Here is a 27340-nt window from a genome sequence, read left to right as displayed (position 1 = left end):
AACTTAGGTCCCACTCACAAGTGACATTTTTGTCATTCTTTCAGGGCATTTAGACCTCCATAAGGAGCCAATAATTTTATGAACCTACCATAGTTTCTTTCCAATAACATGGCATGAATGTTTCTGAAGTTTCTCAATCGTTTAACCAAAGGACTTGGTTCCAATTTTTAGTTGTCTGAACAACTTGTGGTTGCCATAGCCTTGCTTTCCTGTTTGGAAATATTGAGTAAATTATGAACTCCAGCATTCATCATTCCCAACCTAACCTGCCTTCAATGACATTGGCTATATTTATTGAATTGTGAAAAAGATTTGGGTGATCTATAACATGTGAAAGAAAAAAATAAATAATTTAAATAGTTTAACTAAGGGAGCACAGATTTATTTAGTCAGAGTAGTAATAACCACAGAGAAATAATCACAAACATTAAATGGAGACCAGAATGAGTAATGTGTTGCAAGCCATGACTTCATTAGAGCAATTAATAATTGTACTGTTAGATTCAAGATGCAGTGAAACACTCCAATGCTGACTTCGTTTCTTACGCAAGTCCATAATGAACAAAATTTAACTGTATTTCAGTCAATTCTGGCAGGAAATTTTATGAACTTTCATCTGTATTTTCTTTTACTTGTTCTCAGGATGTGGGCAACACTGGCATGGTTGCATCATTTATTACCAATCCCTAGTTGCCCTTAGATTGTGGTGGTGGTGGTGGTTCACTTTCTTCAGTCATAATTTTTTCTACAGCTGAATGGCTTGTTAGGTCACTTTAGAAAGCATTAAAAGCCCAAATTAAATGCTGTAGGTTAGAAGCACAAGTATGCCACAGAGGTTAGGAGTACCAGGGACCCTTTCCTGAAAGGCTGGACAATTTGAGGGTTTTTACTTTTTCCTGGCACTATCCCACAAGCTACCAGATTTATTGAAAATAAGCAGTATATTCAATTTACTGCTGAGCAGTTTGATAAGCACTATTATCCATAACCTGACTGAGTAAATTACCCAACTATTATGGAACCTGCCTGATTCCTTTTGTATTGATTTTAATAGAATGACAATCAGATGCGTTCTACACTAGAGGATAATCTGCTGCTCCAGGTTACTGTCCAGCTAACACATTTGAAAAACACCCCATTCTCTCCATTAAAAACAATCAATGATTTTTTTTTAGTGTTCAAAGGAGGGGGAGAGACTGGAAGTTGCTCATTACATGATGACAGTGTCCACAAGTAGCATAATGATTTCCATTATTACACTGTCAGAAACCTGAAAACAAAGTTGTTAAATGCTTTTTCTTTTCAAGACAGGGCTTCTTTTAGGTGGAAACATTAAAATAGAAATGAACTTTCTGATTAAGTTTTTAAAAAATAATCTTCCTTCATTGTTTCAGAGCAATCACCTAGTGGAAATAAAAAGACATCCATTCAGAATTCAGCTGGACTATGAAGATAATCGATGTGGCAAGTGGAAAGTTATCACATGGCTGCAACATTAGAAGGTTTTCTTTAAAGCTTGGGGGTTTAATATATTGTTATGGAGTTGGAACTCAAGCAGAGGGAGTTTTGCGCTAGGTTTTTTTGTACATGACCTGGGAAGGGGTCAGGGAAAGGTACTTGGTATTTTATGGTGGGTGCCTGAATTGGCAAAGTATTCCATGCCAATATTGCTTTATCCATTTAGACGTAAAAATACTAAAGTCCATAGGAAGGACATTGTGGGACAAACCCTTATTGATCATAGATATTATAGTTTATTTTTATAAAGGACAACTTAATGCAGGTTAGACGTGTGCATGGGTGAGACGCTTGTAGTTATTGATTAATGAGGCGTTACACAGACATATTTAGCTGAACAGTGAATGGATTATTATTTGTAGCAGTGAGAGTCAGTGTAATTAAACCACTGCCAAAGTGTACGCCGTAAAATTATACTTAGTGGTTAAAGTATGGACTGTGAAAACTATAAAACTATAGTGTGGTTAAAGTATGAGCTGTGAACTAAATCAGTGTGATTAAGGTATGAACTGTGGAACTATATTGTGCAGTTAAAACACAGACCATAGGTCTGGTACTGGACTGGACAAATCAGTTTTTGAGTAGGTGGTGAGAAAATTCTAAAATTTGAACCAAGACACCAGAAGATTGATGCTATTTTGATTTGACACAATTCTAATTTTTTGCTTTACCTTTTGTGCCTTGCGATGCACAAGCATTAGTTCTTGAGATTTTCAATGAATTTTCGTCACCTGCAAACAGAAGCCACCATTCAACTTGTGATTTCTAACCAGTCAGTCTGCCCCTGTCCCACACCTCTGAATTTTTGGTTTTGGCAGGAGGTTGCAATTGTGAAAGTGATGGCATTGCCTGGAACCTAGTATAAGACATTGAAGTGGTAAACCCAACTTCATAACTTCTCTGGCAAGTAACTCATCTCTTGACTCCCCAAAGACTGTGCACTGTTTATAAGGCACAAATCAAGAGTGCAATGGAATACTCTCCATTTGCTCGGATGAGTGCAGCTCCAAAAACACTCAAGAAACTCAACACTATCCAGGGCAAAGCAGCTCTCTTCATTAGCTCCCCACCCTCCACAGTCAACATTCACCCCCTCCAGCGCCGATGCACAGTGGCAGTAGTGTGTATCATCTACAAGATGCACTACAGCAACTCAGCAAGGCTCCTTCAACAACATCTTCCAAACCTGCGACCTCTACAATCTAGAAGAACATGGGCAGCAGAGGCATGGGAACACCACAACCTGCAAGTTCCCCTCCAAGCCACACACCATCTCAGTGTGTTAAGAGTACTCAGTTAAACCTTTAAAAATGTAGCACTGAAGATTTTCTCATCAAGGGAATATTTTTCTGCTTATTTGCAGCAAATTCCTAAACATAACTCCTTTATACTCGCCTTTACAGTTTAACTGCAAATAAGTAATTCAACTACTTTCCCTTTTCTTTATGTTGATGATTTAATCTTTTGGATGCACATTACTCTTGTTGTAATTGTGGACATATGCAAAACAATGAGGTGACCATAAAGTCACTAATTAGTTTTATATGTTGAAAGTTTTCCTCTTTTATTGTCGATAGTCGTTTAGGTGCTGTGAATGACACTTGTTCTGGTGCACATTTGCTGCTCGATTGCTGCCCCATTAAGCATGATATCTGTTGCTGAGCACTTGGAGTTAATAGATTGTTAGTGGCACTGGGTTTTTTGACTGTGAGATGGTTTGTCAGCACTGCTTGCGCAGTCATGGTTGCCTTTTACACCCCATTTCTAAAACATGATCTGATTTTATCAATTACCGCCAGTTGTGATTTGTTGCCTTACCTTTTCTTTTGCTTGGGTCTTGTTGTTTATGGCAACTAAAATGATGCTCCATCCCACTGTTCACATCCAGATCTGAGCAGTCCTTTGGAGTGAAGTATGGAGCAGGATAAAATATATCCTTTCATGGGACACGGGATAAACCAGACAGGATGTCATCACTTGGTCTTTGTTATGCATCCCTGTCATAGCAGGGTTTATTTGGTTTATTTGAAGATGTAATACAGGGTTTCTCAGCAGACAGACTTATTATAAAGATTCAACAGCTATTGTTAAAAGGAAAGTACAGCTGCAACTCCTTGAAACCATATGCTGCTAGCTAAACTGAAAGCTACTCTGAACAACGTCTGCCGGTCACATGGTTTATATCCTGTCTCTCACTCATTAACATATTCTCTCTTAAAACGATATCACAACAATCCCTTTTTTTCCCCAAGATAACATTATATACATTAAGAGTGGAAATGCATATACATTAGGGTAGTTGCAAAGACTATTTACGAAATAAATAAATCTCTGTTCAAGAGTTTAAGGAATTGAGAATTTAAGAGCCTGTTTAACATAATTTAACAACCCTTCCAGATCTTGTAGTGGTATGACCTTCTTGAGATCTAGACTTATCGCTTGGGTATTCTTGACTTGTAGGTGTGTTGGTATCTTGTGTATTGTTGGACTGCTGATTGTTTTCATGATGGTCTTCCATAATTTCACTCTTCAAGTCCATCTTTGGACGTGTTCTAGGCACAGTTGAACTGCTAGGTGTTATACAGTTGTACAGTTCTCTTAGCTGGCTACTGTTCCTTCTAATGTCGCTCCATTTTGTGCCGTAACTTCATAGGATCTAGGCTCATTGCACACTTTGGATATTTCTGCAGCTAGCCAAGTTCCTTGGGTAGGATGTATGACTGCAACCTTTTGTCCTATGTGCAGACTAAGCAGTTCTGCATCTGCATGTTGGTCGTACACCATCTTCATTCTCATTTTGAGAAGTTTCTCGGGTGTTTCTGAGGAAAGGGCAGGTGATGGCTTGACAAGGTTGTCCTAACCTGCCTTTGAACATGATTTCAGCTGGTGACGCTAAACCCATGTCTAAAAGTGTTGGTCTTAAATGTAACGTGGTGATATGGAGATCTTGTTTTGTTTCCTTCCACTTTATGATTAATGATGTAACAATGCGAACCATTCACTTGGCAAAATTGTTGGACCTGGGATAATATAGTGACACTGTCACATAGTTTATGCCCCATTCAGCACACATGTCTCTAAAAGGGCTGCTGGTTTACTGTGGCCCATTGTCCAATATGATCTCTTCAGGTGTACTGAACAATCTGAAAATTTAACTCATTGTGTCTGCCAAGGACACACTTGAGGTATCTTTCAGTTATCTAATACTGGAAACTTGGCAAAGTAGTTAGTGACTATGAGAAAGTCATTGCCACAGTGGATAAATCTGTTGCGAATTTAGACCAACTTCTTGAGGGTGTATATTTGCTTTGACATCATTGTTGATCCCTGGCCAATACTCAGTATACCTTGCCCAGGCACCTTGTTCGCTTATTGCCCAAATGCTCCTGGCATAACTGTGACAATATGTCCTGCCAAAGAGTTTCGAGTAGAAGCACCTGTTTTCCCTGGAAAATCACAGGCTGTAACTTCAGAGCTCCCGGAAGGGTATTGGAAGGGTACCCCAAAGATACATTGGGAAATCCCCTTCAGAAGTTCCAAGGTAAGGTTTGTATTGCAATTGCCTGGAAGTGCAACCCTCCCCTGGGCAATTGCCCTGAACTGGGAACCACCTGAAAATGCGATTTAAATTGCAAACTTCGGATGCTTCCGACTGTAATAGTTACTCAGAAAAGGTTAGAAGAATTAAAACCTCATCTAACTTCTGGGTAACTATTGCACAGACCCACACCAATCCCCCATAGGACTCCCCTGAACCCCAGGGAACTCCCTCCAGACCCCTCGAACGGGCCTCCCCCACCCCACAACACCCAAGGAGTCTCCCTGCAACCCCCACAGGATTTCCCCACTCCCACAGGGAGTGCCCCCCACCCCTCCCACCCTGCCAGGCCCGACTTTCACCCCCTCCCCCTCCCACACCCAGTCCAACCTGTCTCCTTCTGAACTTGCTGCACGCCATTTTCTCAGGTCCAACCCTGACTTTGTTATCAATCTTGCTGACGAGGATGGCGTTGTTGTTGTCTGGCATACTGACCTGTACCTTGCAGAAGCTGTGCACCAACTCTCGGACACTTCTTCCTACCTCCCTTGGACCATGATCACACTACCAAACATCAAGTCGTTGTTTCCAGGACTGTCACTGACCTCATCTCCTCTGGAGATCTTCCTTCCACAGCTTCCAACCTCATAGTCTCCCAACCTCGGACAGCCCGTTTCTACCTCCTACCCAAAATCCATAAATAGACTGACCTGGTAGACCCATCGTTTCAGACTGTTCCTGCCCCACGGAACTCATTTCTTCCTATCTTGACTCCATTCTCTCTCCCTTTGTCCAGTCTCTTCCCACCTACATTCATGATTTCTTCTGATTCCTTACATCATATCAACAACTTCCAGTTCCCTGGCCCTAACCGTGTCCTCTCCACCATGGATGTCCAATCCCTCTACACGTCCATCCCCCTCCAGGATGGCCTGAGGGCTCGCCGTTTCTTCCTTGAATAGAGGCCCAAACAATCCCCATCCACCACCACTCCTCCATCTGGCTGAACTTGTTCTCTCACTGAACAATTTCTCCTTAAGTTTGTCTCACTTCCTCCGAATAAAAGATGTGGCTATGGGTACCTGCATGGGCCTCAGTTATGCCTGTCTTTTTGTGGGGCATGTGGATTCCTTGTTCCAGTCCTACTCAGGCACCCCCTCCACAACTCTTTGTCCGGTACATCAATGACTGCATCGGTGCCACTTATGCTCCTTTCTAGACCTGGAAAAATTTATCGATTTTTCCTTCAATTTCCACCCCTCTCTCACGCTCCCATGGTCCAACTCCGACACTTCCTTTCCCTTCCTTGACTTCTCTGTCTATATTTCAGGTGATAGACTATCCACTAATATTCATTACAAGCCCACCAACTGCCACAGCTACCTTGACTACAGCTTCTCACACCCCATTTCTGTAAGGACTCCATCTCATTCTTCCAGTTCTTCTGCCTCTGTCCCATCTGTTCAGATGATGCTACCTTCCAAAATGGCACTTCTGACATGTTTTCCTTCTTCCTGAACCAAGGGTTCCCCCTCACTTTGGTTGACAGGGCCCTCAACTGCGTCCAACCCATCTCCCGCACCTTTGCCCTCACCCCTTCTCCTCCTTCCCAGAACCATGAGAGGGTTCCCCTTGTCCTCACTTTTCACCCCACCAGCCTCCACATTCGAAGGATCATCATCCACCATTTCTGCCAACGCCAGCATGATGCCATCGCCAAACACATCTTCCCCTCACCCCCCACCCCACCCCCATCAGCATTCCATAGGGACCGGTCCCCCCCATGACACCCTGATCCATTCCTCCATCACTTCACTTGTACCTCCTTCAATTCAGTCTGCTGTATTCGCTGCTCACAATGCGGTCTCCTCTACACTGGGGAGACTAAACATAGACTGGGTGACCACTTTGGGGAACACTTTCACTCAGTCCGCAAGCAAGGCCCCGACCATCCTGTTTCTTACCCATTTCAATTCACCATCTTGCTCTCATGTCTATCTGTCCATCCTTGGCCTGCTGCAATGTTTTAGTGAAGCCCAATGCAAACTGGAGGAACGGGCACCTCATCTTCTAATTAGGCACTTCACGGCCTTCTGGACTTAACAATGAGTTCAACAACTTGAGGCCATGAACTCACTCCTCTATTTTGACCATTTTTAATTTTACTTCCCAAAACCCCCTCCCCCTGCAGGGCCACCTGTAATTTGTTCTTGTGTTTTGCTTTCACAGAGTGCTGACCCCTGTTCTGCTATTAGCACATTCTGCTACCTTACTTTTCTGCCGCTATTAGCACCTTCTTTAGTTTTTAACACTACCATTAACACTCCCTTTGTCCTATGTCCATGACATCTTTGTCAAATTTCTCCTTCGCTCCCACCTATCCATGACCTTCTATTTTGCTCCACCTGCTCCGACCCCTCTTAAACGGTATAAAATCCATCACATTTCTACTTCTCTTTAGCTCTGAAGAAGAATCATGCGGACTCAAAACATTAACTCAGTTTCTGTCTCCACAGATGCTGCCAGATCCGCTGAGCTTTACCATCATTTGCTGTTTTTAATTCAGATTTCCAACATCCACAGTATTTTGCTTTTATTCTCTCATTTGTATAAGGTTTGCCAATACTCTCTTGTGCCATTTGGTAGCACACGACAAATTAAGATTTAGGCTTTCAGGAGTCACAAATTACCCAAAATGGGGGCTGAAGTCATAGGTAGTTTAAAAGTAGTTTATTAATGTAGTGATTGAAGGTATAGCCTTTTCCTACTGCCTATTAGGGGTCATGTGATTGTTCTTGATGAATGAGCCCTAAGCACAGGTAATCAGGGGGGTGCGTGGGCTTTCTAGTCGTGGACCTGTTTCAAGCATGTAGCTTCTGAAAGAGCCCTGTAATAAAGTTATCTGTTTCAAGTAGAAGCCTGTCTGGTACACCAAGTCATTACATTTGACAACGAGAGTAAAATAGTTCCAACACTGCACCTCACCTTGTGAATGTGAGTACATCAATTCTTGAGAAAAAAAGAAAAGTATACTCACCAGTCATGCCACTCTTCAGCAGAACCAACTCCTATGATGCATCTCTGGAAGACTGAAGCCAGTATGTAGAGTGCCTTGGTTTTTATTTTGTGGTGAACAAAATTACCACAGAGGAGAAGCAGAAAGCTTGAGTGTATGTGGTAGCAAGACATATAACCTCACCTACAGTCTGACAGCCCCGAACGCACCCAATTCTAAATCTTTTAGCATATCAGTAGACCTCATGAAGACGCATTTTCAGCCAAAGCCATCTGCAATAATGCAGAGGTTTAAGTTTAACTCCAGAGTAAGGGCCCCGGGAGAGCCCATCGCAACCTATATAGCGAAGTTGAAGCAATTGACTGAGCACCCCGACTTCGGAGACACACTCAATGATATGTTGTGGGACCGATTCATTTGTGGAGTTCACGATGACGCCATTCAGTGCCATTCACTCGCAGAAGCGCTTCATCGATTTGAAGTGCACAATGGAAATAGCGCTAGCCATGGAAAGCGCCATGGGAGACTCTCAGGCTTTACAGAATGTGCAACATGGTGCCGTTCTCCAGGTGGGGCAGGAACCTACCGCCAGGCGTGATGCGAAAACCAGAGACACAGCAGCAAAGCAAGAGACAGTCTCTGCTGCTAGAAACACAAAAAGGTCTAGTGGAAGCATTTCAGCAGCAACTCCAAAGTTAACCTGTTATAGATGTGGGGATAACCACGTACCAGACACCTGCAGATTCAAGGAGGCTGAATGCCATTACTGCCATAAGAATGGGCACATAATAAAGCAATGCAGGGCGAAACTGAGACAGCCCATAAGGCAGGAGACCAAAATGATAGAAGCGAATAATATAACAGAACTTGAAGCTGACTATACTGATATCTATTCCCTGTACAACGTCAAACCAGTAAAAACTGAACCTATAACCATCACGATTCAAGTGAATGAGAAGCCACTAGTAATGGAGGTAGATACAAAGACACAGTATTGGGAGAACGCACACTTAAATACCTAAATGAAGGTACCTAGCCACTGAATCTGGAGCAAACCATGGTTCAATTGAAGACACACACTGGAAAATCCATACAGGTAAAGGGCATCGCCACATTACTTGTGCCCTATAGGTAACAAACAGCCCAGCTTCCAGTGGTCATAGTGACAGATGAAGGACCTAGTCTTCTGGGCTGAGACTGGTTACAAAAAAATATTTCAAGTGAGAACAGAAGGAGTTCCTGAACTGCTTAGGAAATCCGACAGTGTATTTCGTGACAAATTAGGGAAGTTAAGAGGCTTGCAAGCAAAAATACATGTAGATTTGCGGGCGACACCCTGTTTCTTTGAGGCCGGACCTGTGCCTTACGCCCCAAAGGAGAAGGTGGGTGCAGAATTGTGCCGCTTAGAAAAGCTAGACATCATCCAACCAGTTCAACTTTTGGAATGGGCCGCACCCATAGCCCTGTGGCGAAACCTGATCAAACTATACGCAATTGTGGGGACTACAAATTGACCGTGAACAAGGCAGCTAAACTAGATAAATATCCTACCCTGAGGATAGACGACTTGTACGCAAAGCTAGCTGGAGGCAAATCCTATACCAAACTGGACATGAGCCATGCATACCAACAGTTAGAGCTAGATAGCACGTCTAAAGGGTACGTAACCATCTACACGCAGAAGGGCCTGTACCAATATACATGCCTAGCCTTTGGAGTATCGTCAGCATGTGCTATCTTCCAAAGGACCATGGAGAGTCTTTTGCACGGACTTCCCCGAGTAATAATATACCTAGATGATGTTCTGATCACAGAGTCAACGGAAGCCGAACATTTGGCCAACCTGGAAGAGGTTTTAAAAAGATTTTTGGAAGCTGGTGTATGATTAAAGAAAGAGAAATATACATTCCAAGTGCCAGGAGTCACTTACCTGGGTCACCAGGTGGATGAAATGGGGCGTTGCATCCAGTAGAAGAGGAAGTTAGGGCAATCAAAGAGGCACCATTTCCGTCCAGTGTAACTGAACTCAAGCCGTCTTGGGCATGATCAATTCTTATAGCTACTTCTTGCCAAACTTGTCAACAGTGTTAGCACCATTATACTTCTTGTTGAAAAAGAATCATCATTGGTTGTGGAATTCACAACAACAAGAAGCCTTTGTGAAAGTTAAGAAATTATTACATTCATCATGTCTACTTGTACATTATGACCCATCAGAAGAATTAATATTAACCTGTGATGTGTCTTCTTATGGTGTGGGATCTGTGTTATCACGCAGGATGGAAGATGATTCCAAAAGGCCAATCGGCTATGTCTCCAGAACCCTCTCTGCAGCCAAGAAGGGTTATTCACAACTAGAAATAGAAGGTTTATCAGTAAAATTTGGAGTGAAGAAATTCAATCAGTATCTGCATGGGCAACATTTCACCATTGTGTCGAGCATAAACCACTAATGGATTTATTCAGTGAGGAGAAAGCCATTCCACCAATAGCCTCAGCAAAAATTCAACATTGTGCTTTGATATTATCTGCACATGACTATACTTTTATGCACCATCCTGGCTTGCATGTTGCAAATGCGGACACACTCAGCGGTCTTCCAATACCAGATAGCATTGTACATGCTCCAGCGTCACAAGAAGCTGTGCTAGTGCTGAATTTCTTGGACTCTTCACCTGTGTGCGTGAAGCAAATTAAAAATTGGACGAACAGAAGTCCAATCTTGTCGAAAGTTCAAGACCTTGTATTGCAAGGGTGGCCGAATTCGCCAGTGTCTGAAGAGATGAGACCGCTCCATGCCTGTAAAACAGAGTTGAGTTGTCAAGATGGAATCTTGTTGTGGGGATCAAGAGTCGTCATCTCTTCGCAAGGAAGAGAACTACTCTTGACAGAGCTTCACAATCCACGTCCAGGCATATCGAAGATGAAAATGCTTGCGCGAAGCTGTGTCTGTTGGCAAGGCATAGACAGTGACATTGAAAGCATGGTCAAGCACTGTCTCCAGTGTCAGCAACAACAGAATTTGCCTTCTTTCAGCTCTACTGCATCTGTGGGAGTGGCCTGGTCGACTCTGGGTTAGACTACATATTGATTATGTAGGTCCATTCTTAGGTGCCATGTTTTTATTGATCGTAGATGCATATTCTAAGTGGATGGATATGTATGAAGTCAGATCACCAACATCGAGTGCAACTATTAAAAAGCTGCATCAATGTTTTAGTATACATGGCCTACCGGAAGCCATCGTTTCGGATAACAGTACAGTTTTTACCAGTACAGAGTTTCAGAGATTCATGAGTTTAAATGGAATCAAATGTATTAAAACAGCACCATATCATCCCTCATCAATTGGGTTAGCTGAAAGAGCAGTTCAAACTTTCAAATCAGGAATGAAGAGGTTATCGGAAGGTACTCTAGAAACTCAACTTTCCCACTTTCTTTTCAATTATCGTACAAAGCCACATTCAACTACGGGTTCAACACTCTCTGAATTATTGATGAAACGCTGCCTATGTACAAGTTTAAGTCTGGTGTTTCCAAACTTAGAGGGGAAGGTAGAGCAGAATTAGAGTTATCAAAAATTGAATCACAATATTCATAGCAAAGCTTGAAGATTTATAGTAGGAGATACAGTTTTCATGTGGAATTTTAGAAGTGGACCTTGTTGGGTTTCTTGTACAATTGCCTCAGAAACTGGTCCCTTGTCCTTCTAGGCAGAAGACCGAATTGCTCGAAAACATGTGGATCACCTTAGGAGTAGAGAGACATTCCAACATCCAGCTATTCCGCCTGTGATTCATGTCGAATCATTAAGCCCTGAGGTGACAGATCAACCTAGAATAGACATACCAGATGTCTCTGTGGAGTTACCTAACCCTGAACTACCACTTTCTAATTATGTACCCGCTGCTGCAGTTCCTGATTATGTCAATCCAGCGGGGGAACCTCAAAAGGTGAAGCTGCACCATTCTAACCAAATAAGAAAACCACCTCAGAGACTTAATCTTTAATCACCTGACCTGTATACATGTACATGTTGTGGATTAACATGTTCTTTGTAAATAGGAAATGTTAAAAAAAACTAAAAGGGGAGGAAATGTGGTGATTGGAGGTATAGCCTTTTCCTACTGCCTGCTAGGGGGTCACATGATTTTTCTTGATGAATGAACCCGAAGTGTGGGTAATCCGGAGGGTAGGGTGTGACTTTCTAGTTGTGAATCTAGTTCAAGCAAAAAGCTTCTGAAAGAGCGCTCTGTAATAAAGTTATCTGTTTCAAGTAGAAACCCTTCCGGTATGTCAAGTCATTACAATTAAGTATTAAATATTTTATTAAGAAGCAATGGGTTAAATGTGATGCATAAGCTAAATAGATAGAAAAAGACTCATGACAGGTGAGACCGATTTACTGATCCCAGAGAATGGATGGGGAGATGTAGCCAATCTCTGCAGCTGGAAGTGGCAGTCTTTTGTCTGTCGGTTTGCAGCAGCCTTTCTCTCTTTGTTTCTTCTTTTCCAGCTGACAGAGCTGGTGTAAGGAAGCACTTTCTTGGTCTAGTTCTGCCTGGAGAGGTCTGCCCTCTCAAACCCCCGAGGAACATTAATATACTTTATTTCTAGGGGCCATTGTTTACCCAATGTCGATCTCTCATTCGAGTAGCCCTGGCCAATGATCAAAGGACAAAAATACCTAAGGTGTCACCTCCCTCCTGTCCATCACTTTGGCTGAGGTTATCTTTTACGTTATGTCATGCTGGGTGCCACTTGTTAACTCCTGCCTGACACTTGAATGGATAAGAGGTACACAAGGCACCACAAGACTCCCTGACAGCACCATTCTTCTTGACTATTCAGTTTGTTTTACCTCAGCCCCTGGCTACTAAGAATGTTTATTTCAATGCCTGCTAATTCTATAATATTCTTAAGGACACCATATCAAAATAGAGCTTGGGAGTCCTGCCCAATACTTATATCTCAACCAATATCACTAAAAACAGATTATCTGATCATTATCACTTTGCTTTTTTTGGGACCCTGCTATGTGCAAATTGGCTGCGGCATTTCCTACCTTACAACAGTAACTACACTTAAAAAAAGTACTTAATTGGTAGTAATGTGCTTTGGGACATCCTGAGGTCATGAAACGTGCAATATAAGTGCAAGTCTTTCTTTCTTTCTTCCTTCTGTTCTTTCTTGCTTCTGTTTTTTTTTATTCTGTTGGGACCTCGTCTAGTTGGAGTTCCTTTTATTTGAATCAATCATTCTTGATTGAGTTCTTCATTCTTAAGACTCGTTCTTCAGACTCTTTTTACCACAAACAATGGTGTGCCAAACAGTACTTGAAAAAGACAGTGCCACTTCAAGCTCTAACCCCTGACAATGGGTAAAATCCATGTTGAATATTGGAGGAGAGGGAAAAAGCCACTGGTTGATGAATGTTTTTTCATATCCCTCCCCAACCACTGGGGAATGTTTAAAAAGCAATGTGCAACAACATTTTGCTAATTTTCTCTGAAAAGAAATACTTTACCATTGCTAATTTCACCCTGCTCAATTAGCCAAGTCAGTGTCAGGATAAATTGGGCATTTGACACAAATGTTGACAATATGACTCTTGCCAGGCAGCATGCTCTGAACTGATACTGTTATGAAAAATAACACCAGCAGTTATTATTGATGACAAGAAGACGAAGCCATTACATTTTAAACCCAGCTGGAACGTAGGTTGAGTTAGCTGCCAGGTAACCATTTTCTTCTGAAGAGAAAAGAATGTCACAGTGCGACCACACAATATTCCTCAGACACAATGCCGAGCTCCTTCACCTCCATGAACAACTTTTACATTGCAAACTCTAGTATAACTGGGGGACAAGTTGATTTACCTGGTCAGTTCAGGGTAAAACTGGCATGCTGGGCCCAGAACTTTGACTAGTATGAATGAGACAGTAATCCCATCCATGCAGGTTGCCAAGAAAAGCTAAACTTTCAACTGAACTTTCAAAAGAAAAATAATTAATCTCAATCTTTCTCCTCATTTTTATTACCCATTTTCTGTTCTTGTGCGCCACAACCCATTGCCAATAAAAATAAGACAAGTTGCCTCCTTCCAGGAATTTGTCAGTCATACTCTATAACTGAGAGCTCAGTGAGTTAACCCTTGTATTTCCCCCTCCTTCCTATATGAGGAAATGCTTGAATAGCATGACACCTCACTGGATGGATTTCAGAAGTCATTGTGAAGAAGAGAGTAATAGTGGACATGAGCCTTACCTTATTGATAATTACTAAAGCAAAATACTGCAGATGCAGAAAACCTGAAATAACAATCGAAAATTCTGGAAATACTCAGCAGCTCAGTTCAGATGAAGGGTCACTGACCTAAAACATTAACTCTGATTTTTCTTTCCACAGATGCTGCCTGACCTGCTGAGTATTTCCAGCACTTCCTGTTTTCATACTTATTCATAATTAGACTGAATTATTGATTATAGGATCCTGTTTCTAGCACTTCATTGCCATGTACTTAGGACCACCCCCCACCCTCCCCCCGGAACTCAGAGTTCTTAGAGTGTGAGTGGCAAATATCATGGAGGCAGCATCTGGGCAAGGCGGTGAGCCCTGACTGCTTGGAATGAGCTTTTGTGGCTCCAGGGTCACGAATCAGCTGAGCCCTGCAAGGATTTCCTCAGGTGGGGGTGGCAAGGTTGCAATGGCAATGCAGGTACAGGGTGGATTAATCAATGCCCCTCTCTCCTTTCAGGAGAAGACAGCCCACAATAACACAGAGAGACTGTGGACTGGCAGAGGGCCGCCCCACCTTCCAATCCTGACCAGATACGAACAGGAGGCACTGGAGCTGGAGAGGCACCATGTGCCTAGATCAACCGGCCGTGGTGAGGTTGGGGTGCCACAGGGAGGTGCACTGAGGTCAGAATGTCTGTCGTTGCAACCATTCCACTGTTGTCTGTATATTGATATCAGCCTCCAACATGGAATCCTCATTGATAATGGAAAGACGAGGGCCCCCTGATCCGGGTGCCAGGCATGCACAGTAACAGTGTAACTACTTCAACTAATCACCTTGTTCTTCCTTTCAGGCTCACCAGAACACCCTTGGTCTCAGGAGCCTGAAGGACCACCGCTCACCCCTGAGGACACCGGATGATCTGAATGCACCAGCGTCACACTCTCTCAGCCAGGCAGACACCAGCACAGATACCAGCACCTCGGTGGGAATAAAATCAACGGCTAGTATCTCAGTGCACAGCAGTGAGGGCATTTCACACTCGCTTGAGGTGCAGGCGGGGGCAGAGAGTGCCCAGGGCGCCGGCAGTCAGAGGACTGCTGGGGACCATGCACATGCTCAGTTGGTGACTGATGATGTGCCTCTGGAGTCGTTCCTGAGGCAGCAGATGCTGGACGTCCAGCAGGGTGTGCGGGAGGATCTGGCAGAGATACATGAGGGAATGCGTGCCATGTTCTCCGGTGTAGAGGAGTCCATGTGGAGCATGAGCAATGCAATGACCCTCATGACCGAGCGCACTGCCTCCTCTATGGAGAGAGTGGCGACTCTCATGGAGAGGCTCCTCCAGGAGCTCAATCAGAGCTTCCTGGGGATGTGCTGGGACCTGTAAACCCTCACACCGGCAATGACCTCAGGTGGTCACTGTCAGTGTGGGAGATGGATTGGGCACCCAGTATCCCAGCTAGGTGACCATCCATCAATGGTGAGCAGGGAGGTCCAAAGCGACCTGACATTGGCGCACCAGCTGCTTGTCTCTGCGGGCTCCTCTCAAGGCGATCCGGATGATGGCAGCAGCTCCACCGATCCTCTGCCAGTGACCATGACATCCGATGAGGCTGCAGTGACTAGGGAGATGCCACCCGTGTCACTGGCCACGCCCTCCCAGGCAGGGCCAGCATAGGCTCCACGGGCCAGAGAGCACCCATCAAGGCCAACAGGAGAGCAGAGTGAGCAGGCTATCTCCAATGCTGGGACCAGTGAGGGGGGAGCACCTAGACGTAGCACCCGCAAACATAAATGTAAATCACAGCAGGCAAAACACGGGCTTATCACTGGTGTTCTTTTTCTGCCCCAATTTTGAGTTCTTTTTAAGTTGGTGTGATGTTGAATACCTTTACATTAAATTTGATCTCTGTATGCCAGACTCCAAAGCAGTAAATGTGTTTGTTCTCAACAAGCATCTGGGTGCTTCATTAGTCCTGCAGGTGAAGGGGAACCCATGATGTTATGAGTGACTTGTTTGTCATTGAGCTTTATTGAAATGGCACATAGTGCGTGTTGTTCACCAAACAAATGTTGCTTTCAGGTATCGAGTATGGAGCCTGCAGCCCTGGCATGCAGTAGTGGTTCATCTTTGGTAGGCTAGCTAAAGGAGTGTTGAATCAAAGCCTCCCGGGTGTCCCTGCCTCCCTGGAGGTTGCCCAGGTCAGCGTCTATCCCCTCAGTGTTCTCCTGTGTGTGCTTGTCCTCGGATTAACTACTGGACTTATCCTTTGCTGCCAGAGCAGCTGTGTCAACATCTTCTTCCTCCACTGCGTTCCCCCTTTCCAGTGCCAGATTGTGGAGAGCACGGCATGCAACCACTATCAGTGACACACGACCTGGGGATAATTGCAGTGCGCCCCCTGAACAGTCCAGGCATCGGAAGCGCATCCTGAGAAGACTGATGGTTCTCTCTACCGCCGCCCTTGTGGTGGCATGGCTCCTACTGTACTGCTGCTCGGCCTCTGTTCTTGGATGGCAGATAGGTGTCATGCCCAGCAGCTATCCATCTAGACGGGCTGGAGCACTGAAGAGCCTCGGCAGCTGGGAGTGTCTCAGGATGTAAGCGTCATGGGAGCTGCCTGGTTACCTTGCACAGATTTGCAGAATCTGCATCCTGGGTCACACACTATCTGCACGTTCATGGAGTGGAAGCCCTTCCTATTGACGAAGGCACCTGGCTCACCCGCTGGCGCCTTGATGGCCATGTGTGCAGTCAATTGCACCCTGGATGCAGGGGAACCCGGCAATCACGGTAAAGCCTCTGGCTCGCTCTGCCTGGTTGGCCTCGTCTGTACAGTAGTCAATGAAAGTCAATGCACACCTGAACAGAGTGTCTGTCACCAGCTTGTCACTACTGTGGACAGCTGATTGGGAGACTCCACAAAGATCACCCACCCACTGACCCCTGGAAAGAGCCGGAGGCATAGAAGTTGAGGGCCATGGTGACCTTCATCGCTACTGGCAAGGGGTGTCCACCCACACAGTTGGAGCTGATCTCAGGGCCAATCAACTGACAGATGGAGGTCACTGTTTCCCTTGAGAGGTGGAGCATCCTTCGGCATTGCATCTCAAGCATATTGAGGTAGCTGCATCGCCGCCTGTAAACCCTGGCAGCAGGATAGTGGCGTCTTCTGCAGCCCCTTCCAGCTTGCACTTCCTGTTGGCCCTGCGCCCCTTGTGCCTGCGTCTCTCCTCCCACAGGTCGCTCCCCTGGAGGCTGAATAGGGATACCTGGCCTTATGGCCCTCTCTTCTTCCTCAGAGGAGGTGCCTCCAGCAGAGACCACAATCCCCATTCCCAGGGTAGGGGAAGGCTGTCTGATACCTGGAAGGCCTCAAGTGTTATGGCTCCTCTGGAGTCCTGAACTGAAGTCTGTTATTTCTGTCAAAGCAGCTCTGAAGCGAAATGCAGTTGTCCTGTTCACACGAGCAAGTAGCAGTAAGTAATAAACTAAAGTTCTAACAAGTCGCATTAGCGAGCCCACTCACCCCTCTTATCCTGCCTGTGGATGAGGTTTTTGAAAATGTGGCCTACCCGCCTGCCCATTGCGCCTGTCCGACCCCCTGAAGATCACACGGGCTGCTCAAAATGGAAATCAATTGCTGCCTCAAGGCCTTTAACTGGCCTGTTAATTAATGGCGGGCGCACCTCTATACTCATAGCACGCCCGCCTTCCGAAATATCGCAATGGTGCGCATGCATGTTAGGCCTGTCCCCACATGCCAACTGTAAAATCCTGGCCCAGATCCACAGCAGTGTTGTTGACTCTTAAATGCCCTCTGAACAAGGGCAATTAGGGAGGGGCAACGAATGCTAGCCTAGTCAGCGATGCCCACATCCCATGAACGGATTTTTTAAAAAAAAGAATAGCAACAGACTTCCATAGGACATAGGCAGAACAAAGAGATGGGCAGACATATGGCAGATGCAGTTTGAGGCCAGTAAGTGTGAAGTGATGCACTTTCAGAGAAACACGATGGAGAGATGATATAATCTAAATGGTAAATGCTGAAAAAGCTCAACAGGCCTGGCAGCAGCTGCAGAGAGAGAAACAGAATTAACATTTCAGATCGATGACAATTCATTGGATTTCCAGCATCCGCAGTATTTCACTTTTGCATAATCTAAATGGTTATTTTGAGGGAGGTGCAAGAACAGGGGGACCCAGCAGGACACATTCACAAATCTTTGATGGTTGCAGGGAAAGTTGATAAGGTGGTTAAGAAAACATATGGGATAATTGGCTTTGTTAATCGATGTTGAATTCAAAAACACAGAAGTCATGCTAAACCTTCACAGATCACTGGTTAGACCAAAGCTGGAGTATTGTGTATCATTCTGGGCACCACACTTTGAGAGAGAACAGAGGAGTTTTACCAGGATGACATCAGGGTGAGGGAGATATTGGATAAACTGGGATTGTTCTCCTCAGGGCAGAAAATTAATAAGGGGAGATTCAATAAAAGCATTCCAAATTATGTGGGGAGCAAGGGGGTCAGTCAGCAGACGTCATAGATTTAAAATAATTGGCAAAAGAATTACAGGGAAAGTAAGACCCTGTTTCACACACTGGTTTATTAAAGTCTGAAATGCAGAACCTGAAAGGAATCAGATTCTTTAGGAACTTTCAAACAGCAGCTGGACATGTATTTGAAGAAGACTGATTTGCAGAGTTGTGGGGGAAAAACTGGGCAATGGGACTAAATGGGATAGCTGGTACAGACACTGGATTTTACAGGGTGCTGTATTCCCTGCACCCTCTCCTCAATAAGTTGATGGAGGGGGGAGCCCACCGAGGTGAGGAATGGCTTAACAGCTGAATAACCATTAATAGGCCAGAGGTGGGGCTTCCACTCATCAGGGACAGGAGGTACCGCCTCATAGAGCTGCCAGTACTGCACTCGGGGCTTGAGAAGGCGTTCAGCGCCGGATCGCATTGTAGGTGTTTGGGGGTCTCACCCGGTGCCAAGCTGGCAGACCCCACTGAGGACCGGTGGGAGTTAGGATCGCTAAGAAGGGACCCCATCTGCCTACCACCAGCCCATACAGGGAAACCTGCCAGGCTGGCTGCTTAGCCTGGGCATCTCCTGCTGCTGGTAAAATCCAGCAGCTTGCTAGATTTTATGTGCCCTTCTCACCTTCAAACCTGCCAGTGGGGGAGCGTAAAATTTAGTCCATGGAACTGCCAGTTTTGTACTGTGAGGAAAGTACTTTCTCCAAATTGTCTGGCTCGGAATCTGTGGGGAGTCATAGAAGCAAACTAATAGGCACGATTTTATGGCCCAATATATCACCTGGGCTGCCTAATCATAACCATGTTTTCAAAATAGTAAAACTATTTGTTCTAATCTGTCATCTTTGCAATGATTTGACCTTGGTCAACTTGGAAAGCCTGTGGCTTTAAGTCTAATTTAACATTTCTGTTTCTAATTCAACCTAGCCACCAATTTCAATTGGGAACCTTGTGACGCTCTATAATGCAGTAATCTGATTAAAACAGGGAAATCAATTTCACACAGATTTCAAGGCTACATTTAAGCCCCCCAAGTAGTAAAAATGTGATATTTGCCCCAAGCTGTCCAAAGGATAGACCACTGCCCCTTTGCCAACTGTGGTCAAGGAAGTAAAAGTAAAAGTTTGCTTTATATCGCATCTTTCCGATCCTTGGAACAACGTAAAATGCTTCACAACCAATTAGTTACTTCTGAAGAATGTCACTATTGTTATGAAATCAGGCAATTTACCCCATAGCTAGATCCCATAAAAAACAAACCTTTTAAATGACCAGTTAATCTGTTTTGAGTGATGATAGTTCATGGAGTAATGTTGGCCAGGACACCATGACACCATTCTTGTTTTTCTTTGGTAGCATGGGATCTTTTAGATCTAACTGAGTCATAAGAAGAGGCCTCAGTTTAATGGATAAAAACAAAAACAAAAAACTGCGAATGCTGGACATCCAAAACAAAAACAGAAATACCTGGAAAAACTCAGCAGGTCTGGCAGCATCGGCGGAGAAGAGCAAAGTTGACGTTTCGAGTCCTCATGACCCTTCAACAGAACTAAGTAGAAATAGGAAAGGGGTGAAATATAAGCTGGTTTAAGGAAGGGTGGGGGGGGAATGTTGGGACAAGCAAGCAGTGATAGGAGGAGATAACCAAAAGATGTCACAGACAAAAGAACAAAGAGGTGTTGAAGGTAGTGATATTATCTAAAAGAATGTGCTAATTAGGTACCTTGCTTGTCCTGCTCTCCACTCTTAATTAGCACATTCTTTTAGATAATATCACCACCTTCAACACCTCTTTGTTATTTTGTCTGTGACATCTTTTGGTTATCTCCTCCTATCACTGCTTGCTTGTCCCTACAACCACCACCGCCCCCCCCTTAAACCAGCTTATATTTCACCCCTTTCCTATTTCTACTTAGTTCTGTTGAAGGGTCATTAGGACTCGAAATGTCAACTTTGCTCTTCTCCACCGATGCTGCCAGACCTGCTGAGTTTTTCCAGGTGTTTCTGTTTTTGTCTCAGTTTAATGGGTATTGCTCACAATGCAGCACTTAGTCAGTATGTCACTGAAGTGTTAGCCTAACTCAAGTTTCAGGAATAGGCTTGAGCCTACAACCTGCTGACTCAGAGCCACACAGAAACTACAATGAGCGAGAGACTGCTATCTGATTGCCAGATTGTGGACTAAATGTCTCCACCCTAGTTTTATACCTTCCCGAGCCTGGTGGCTAATGCACCCGCTTCGGTCCATGTGACCACTTCACACTTTTCCAAGTACTAATGGCAACATCTCCTGTAGGTGGGAACTTCAGTGAGAACAGTAATGCTATCCAACGATACATAGAGCCTGTAAGCCCCGGCTAGATAATTTTGCGGTGCTGGGGATGACAAATGGAGAAGACAGAAACTTGTTGCATTGGTCATCAGATTGGTGGGGCAACTGGATAACTGAAATGGTTGACAATAAAGGAGGGAGTTGGATGGGGGCAGGGGTCAATGGCTAGCAATAGACGGAAGGTGGAAATAGATGGCAATCAAGGGAAGGGGGCAGATGTGGGAATGGCATTTTAGGAAAATAGGAGAGAAATTGGAAGCAGAGCTTAAGGGGAGAATTTTCTCCCAGTCAGGGGGGTCTGAGCAGGAGCGGGCGCGGGCGGGCACACAGCAATTTTATGTGGGCTGACCAATTAAGGCCTGCCCAGCATGACACACACCCAGGAGCGCTGAGCGCTCCCTGTGCGGGCGGGGGGAGGGGCACAGAGCTGCCTCAGAGAGATTCGTTTGATTTTGAAAAATTTAAATAAAGAAAAAAAAATTTTGAAGACATGTCACCTCCTGTGACAGTGTCACATGAGCTGGAATATGTCTATGAATTTTATTTAAAAATTCTATTAAAGTTTAAAAACCTTCATGAAACCTCATCCCGCTCGTGGAGGAGGCTTCACGATAAATGCGAAGGCCGCCTGGGCTCTTCGCCTGCCCGCCAACCTTAAGGTTGGACGGGCAGCTCTGTTAATTATTTTAATTGACATTTAAATGGCCTTTGACAGTTCGGCGGGCGCACAGCCGACTCCGGTGCGCGCCCGCTGAACTGAAGATCTGAATGACGCGCGGTGACGTCAGGACGCTCGCCCGCTGTCATCGCGCTTCATTTTAGGTGTTGGCGAGCAGGGCCCACCCCCCGCATGCCGACCTGAAGATTCTGGCCTAAGGGTGAGGGAAGAGAAATAATGACAACAATAAACTTGTCCTTTATTAATGATTTAGGGAATATCAGAAATTAATGTTTGTTGCTCGGTAACTCTCCATCTCAAGCAATGAAAGAATCATTCAAAGAATGAAAGCAAATAGTTACAGAAGGAACTGGACAAAGAATGCAGTAAAAAAAAATAAAAAATTTGAGGTCAGCACTGTGCCTGTTTCATAGAAGGGTGCCAAGTACTTTTCACTAGGCATCCAGCTCTCCCCAGTTTAGTCTAACGTTTTTGGATTGAATGAAGTTGGCCCACTTCCTTTTAGAGTCAATGAGGCATCACAAAGATGGGCTGTAACAGGCCGCAAGATGATGGCCAGAAAAACATCTCAAGCATTGCTGGTGTTTAAATCAATCTACTGTGTTTGTCCTAAGAAAACAAGAGCAGCTGGTGCTGCACAATAGCTTGTAAGGGATCCAAACAGGCTGGTCTGAAATATCAGCACCGAAGCTTTAAATGTGGCTTCTCCCAGCTGTTGAGCTTTTTCCTAGACTTCATCATTGCTTGAAACTCTGTCCTTCATGTGTAGGGTTTCAATTGTAGCATAATGATCATGTGCCAAAAGAGGGAGAATAGAATGGCCCACACAAAGACTCTGGGTATTTCCTTTGATGGGCCAAAACCAACTGACAGACTTTTGTGAAGCCTCAATAACCACCAAGGTCAATTTTATGAGATGTCTGACTTGGTTACATATGATTTCAGGAGTTCACTGCCTGAGGTCGTGATGTGTTCCATTTCCCAGCACAAACATCCCACACCTCAAATGGCACCAACTTCAGCTGGAAGAGGAGTTTTAAAACCAAACCACAACATGAGGTTTGAGGCATGGTTGAAATTGTAAAACTGATTCAGTTTTTGGAAAACTCGCAAGGAAAGGGAAAGGTGCAGAAATGGGGAAATTGTAAGATCTAAATCAGGAAGAAGTTAATTTGAAATAAAACGGGAACACGTTCCTCAAAGGGTTCAAATTTATTGCAATTTCAATTTATTTTACTGCTTAGCTCCATTGCATTTTCCCTTGAAAAATCTCAGCACAAAATTTTTCTTGTATTTTTGCCTGCTTTTTCCTTTCATATTTCCTCTCAAGCATTGCTGAAAAAAAGAGACGTTTTTGTCCAAGCTTTTCTCTCATCATTCGCTGGTTCATTCCTGAACACAATGTCTTGACCAATCAGAGTCAAGCTGCCTGGTTTAAATATCAAATAATGCTTGGCAGTTAACTGTCAGTCATCAGTTAACTGGTGCACTTGTCGTGGCAATGCCTCTACCAATCAGAGCCCACTTGCCAACCAATCAGCACTTTCTTCTCATGCAGTATAAATATGTTATTTTCCTGACATTGATATTTTCTTGCGAGTGCTAGACGAAAAGCTGTGACAAAAAAAGTCTCTTTTTTTCAGTAATACTTAAGTTCTGTACTGCCAAAGGACAATTTTTTTTCAGGCAGCCCTGTTGTTCTTAGGAGGGAAAGTACTGAATGAGGCACCAGCAGAAAGGTAAAATTAGAGGGAAAGTCCCTTTGGGCCACTGTTACCAACAATTTATTGACTAATCAGAAAGCTTTCGAGCCAGGGATTTAAATATTGACTAGTCAGAATCAAAAATGTGGGGAAAAGATAAGTGTATGAACAGCATTTCCTTTGACCGAAATTGTCCTGAAACACTTGTGCCTCCCTGGGTGGGCCTTATGCCCATCATCCTACGTAACTTTGAGTCCCAAATTTCAGTTTTGTCACTCTTTCGGAAGCACTGAGCAGAAACCAGGGCTGGAATTTTTCAGTCCCACCTGCCAGCGGGATCTTCCAGTCCCGCCAAAGGCAATGGGCTTTTGGGTGGCTCGACACATTTTCCAGCCCCACCCCTGCTGCGGTGGGCTGGAAAATTCCACCCCAGCTTTTTCTCCTACAGGAAGAGAGAGTAAAATAGCATAATCACTCCTGGGCACTATCACACATTCCCTAGTTATCACATGAGAACAGCGTTGGCAGAGGCCAAGTTTCAGATTATCCATCTGACTGCCCCCTTGGCCGCAGTCAGTGATGAATTTTAAAAGATAACATTTGCTCTCGGTTGTGGGTGACACAGGTAATACTGCCATAATTGCCCACCCCCATTTGTCCTGATAAATTGACTGGTTTGACTGGGCACTTCAGAAGTCATTAACACAGTAGTGTCAGACGGAGTCATGTGTAGACAAGACTAGGTCAGAATAGAATATTCCCTCCTTTCAATGACATGAGCTAACTAGTTATGTTTTTTGCAACATTCCAGCAATTTTCAGGATCATTCTTTTGTGGCCAGCCCACAAATGACCAGTTCATTCAATTCTATTTCTCAATTCGCCAGAGAGAGGTTTAAACTCTGAACCAGTGATGGGCGACGTAGGCTAGTGAGTGGGTCGCATGAGTGGCCCTCCTTCATCTCAGTGGGCCGCAAGATTGAAATTGGGCATGTGCAGTAACCATGACCCCATGAATAAGAATTTGCGGGCCATGCCAGTTGAACCATAGCAGCACTTTGATTGGACTCAGAGGGAGCACATGGCTCTCAGAGTCAATGTTGTATGCAATCAGCATGTACCACACTTCACGTGCCCTTGCTTTGCGTGCATATCACTTTAGTAATACCGGCAGGAAAAAAACTACGTGGACGGAAACCAGTGGAATCTGGCAACCCGGCGCATGGGCAACGGTCACCGGCAGGCTGCACTCAGAACCCTAATGGGCTGCATACGGCCCACCATTGCTCTTAACCATTGGATTGCTCATCCTGGATCCTGTCCTCGACGCTACTGTATCCAATAGAGATGAGACAGAGAGAAATGTTATATTAATTTAAAGAAAATGATTGGATCGATGCTGCTCAATACCTTTTAAGTTATATTCTGCTAATTCATCAACTGAGGACATCAGAAACATCTGACAACGCGTAGAAAATCAAGTGTCTCCATAAGAAGATCGCTGTAGCCCTCTCTGCTTAGCTGACAATACCAGCTCAACTATTTAATTGTGGTAAATTCTAGACTTTACAAATAATGCTTTTGAAATATGTACCTTTTTAAGTTGGTAACTATTCAGATTTCAGAACTTAGAACTTTGAGTCACTTGTTTAAATGACAGTGCTGCCAACTATATATCCCCCTTGTCAATGTTGAATTTCATGGCATTGTTGGCCAGGTAGAGGGGGATTTCTTCTGTGACCTGAACTATGAGCAAGTGGTCTGTCAGTTTCCCTCCAACCACTGGACAATAATTTTTTTTTTGTTAAAGTCTCAGAACAGTTTACAAGATCTTGTTTATCTCAAACAGCAAAAAAATGAAAGCCTATGGTACATTTTTGTGAATGAGACTGAAGGTGAAGAGGGTGAGAAATGTCTCCTATTCAGGCCACCCAAATTCTAAATTAATTCCAGATAGGAAAAAGTATCAGTTAAGTGAAGTACACACTCAGGTACATTTAATATATATGTTTTAAAGAATAATCTGATTTTTTTCTGACGTTTTACATTCCAGACAAAATAGATGTCGCCTTAATATTTTATTTTACACACAGACGACAGTCTGCCAGCTGTCTTGAGAATTCTACTGGGTTTCCTGGAAATGCCGCTGATTAGAACATCTGTATTAAATTATTCTGCTCTCTAACCACACTTGTTTTTTCATGCTGGAAAGTGTTTTCAGCCTACAGAGGTGTCATTAAGTTCTGTGGCACTCTTGACAGAATCACACAGTTGCTTTATTTGATTGGGAAGTTTAGACTAGATGGTCAGGTTGGTCTTGCCTCTGTAGAATGAAGCTCTGACAGGATGAATGGAAAGAGCCTGTTGAATAAAGTAATGCCATTCATGCCAGTCCACAATCAAGCTCTTTGTCAGTCAGTGACCTTCCCCACCTAGTATCTGTGCTAATGAATGATGTTGAAAGTTGCATTGGAGAGTCTGGACATTCAGTCAAACAACCTTACTGTTTTAATTATTTTTTTTAAAGTCCATTTCATGATTAAACCCTTATATTGATGAGTACTTTTGGTGAATTGTGTTTTACTTTTTATCTGTTTTTCCCTCGTTCCAGGTTGCCCTCATACACCTTGCTATCCCTTTGGTCGGGAAGTTGGAATGATACTGTTCCATCCCCTCTACCAAATATAACAGCAACAGTCAATGATGCTCTTTGTTCAACTTGGCGAGAGTCATCCCTTCAGCCTTGTGGGAAGTGACCCACAGACAGTTTTCACTTCTTCTCCAGACAAGTGGGCTGAGACTATATAAAATTTGCCTTCTGGGAAAGTCCAATGAGAAAATGCCAGTCAAGGTTGGCAGTCAAACCCATGTCTCCTACACTCTTGTCATTGTGGCACCCAAACTCTCCTGGGTGAATGAATCCATTATCAGCACATATAAGTAAAATATTGGGAACATGTAAAGCCAAGCCTTTTTGTGGACTGAGTTAGTGTAAAATAAATATTAAATCACACCTCTTTTCGACAATGAAATCTTTGATTGAGAATGGTGCAGCTTAATTAAATCAGCAGTTTTTCATATTTTTTGCAAAGTTTTCTTTTTCAGTTTATCATACCAATAATAACCTACTTAAAATCAAAATTAGAATTTCACCATCTTTTGTGGCAGACTTGTTTCAGCGACTGGCACTGTATTCTTTCCTTTGTCCTTAGCAGTGGGGCAAAAACTCTAAGGCACAGAGGTCCTAAATGGCCAAATCATAAAGTACTGAAATTGATGCCAGCTATGAAATAACAGATATTTGGATCACGGCTGGTGCTTTTTCTAATGTTTATCATTTTTATAACTAGTCGAATCCTTGTTATATGGAATTTTCTTTTTTTTAAAAAAGCATTACTTTATTTTAATAACCCTTCTTTTTTAGCCCAGGTGGTTTGCAGATTTAATCTTTAATTTCTGCCAACTCCAGGACAAACCTGGAGGGTTGTCAGCCCGAGTCTGACTCCCTATACTTTGCCGTTGCTGCCCCCTTGATATCAGCATAGGTCACATTCCCAATTTTTCATTTCCATGAATAGGGCTCTTTCAACAAAATCATGGAGCTTAGCTTGCACCTTAGTTTGGAAGGAGGGGCATATGTTGTAACAACTGACCCTTGCTTCAAGCGTACCTTGATGGTGACGTACTAGGCTTAATTGCACCAAAAGTAGGTTACTTTGAGCACAGACCATATTTGATAAGCATTAAAGAGAAGTG

The 27340-nt window shown here is 43.9% G+C and overlaps 1 protein-coding gene across 7 annotated transcripts in view; it reads left to right on the top strand.

Annotated features, from left to right (window-relative positions):
* Positions 1-26597, top strand: part of ralgps2 (Ral GEF with PH domain and SH3 binding motif 2) — a 674317-nt gene extending 647720 nt beyond the window's left edge. For all 7 annotated transcript variants that reach the window (XM_078561532.1, XM_078561535.1, XM_078561525.1 and 4 more), the window contains 2 exons: positions 1395-1502; positions 26196-26597. In XM_078561532.1, the coding sequence (XP_078417658.1) occupies positions 1395-1499 (105 nt within the window). In that variant the 3' untranslated portion in view covers positions 1500-1502; positions 26196-26597. The remainder of the gene's footprint in view (positions 1-1394; positions 1503-26195) is intronic.
* The last annotated feature ends 743 nt before the right edge of the window (positions 26598-27340 follow it).

Source organism: Cetorhinus maximus, chromosome 17 (assembly GCF_964194155.1).
Source record: "Cetorhinus maximus chromosome 17, sCetMax3.hap1.1, whole genome shotgun sequence".
In the NCBI taxonomy this organism is placed as follows: domain Eukaryota; kingdom Metazoa; phylum Chordata; class Chondrichthyes; order Lamniformes; family Cetorhinidae; genus Cetorhinus; species Cetorhinus maximus.
This window is presented reverse-complemented; position numbering and strand designations above follow the sequence as displayed.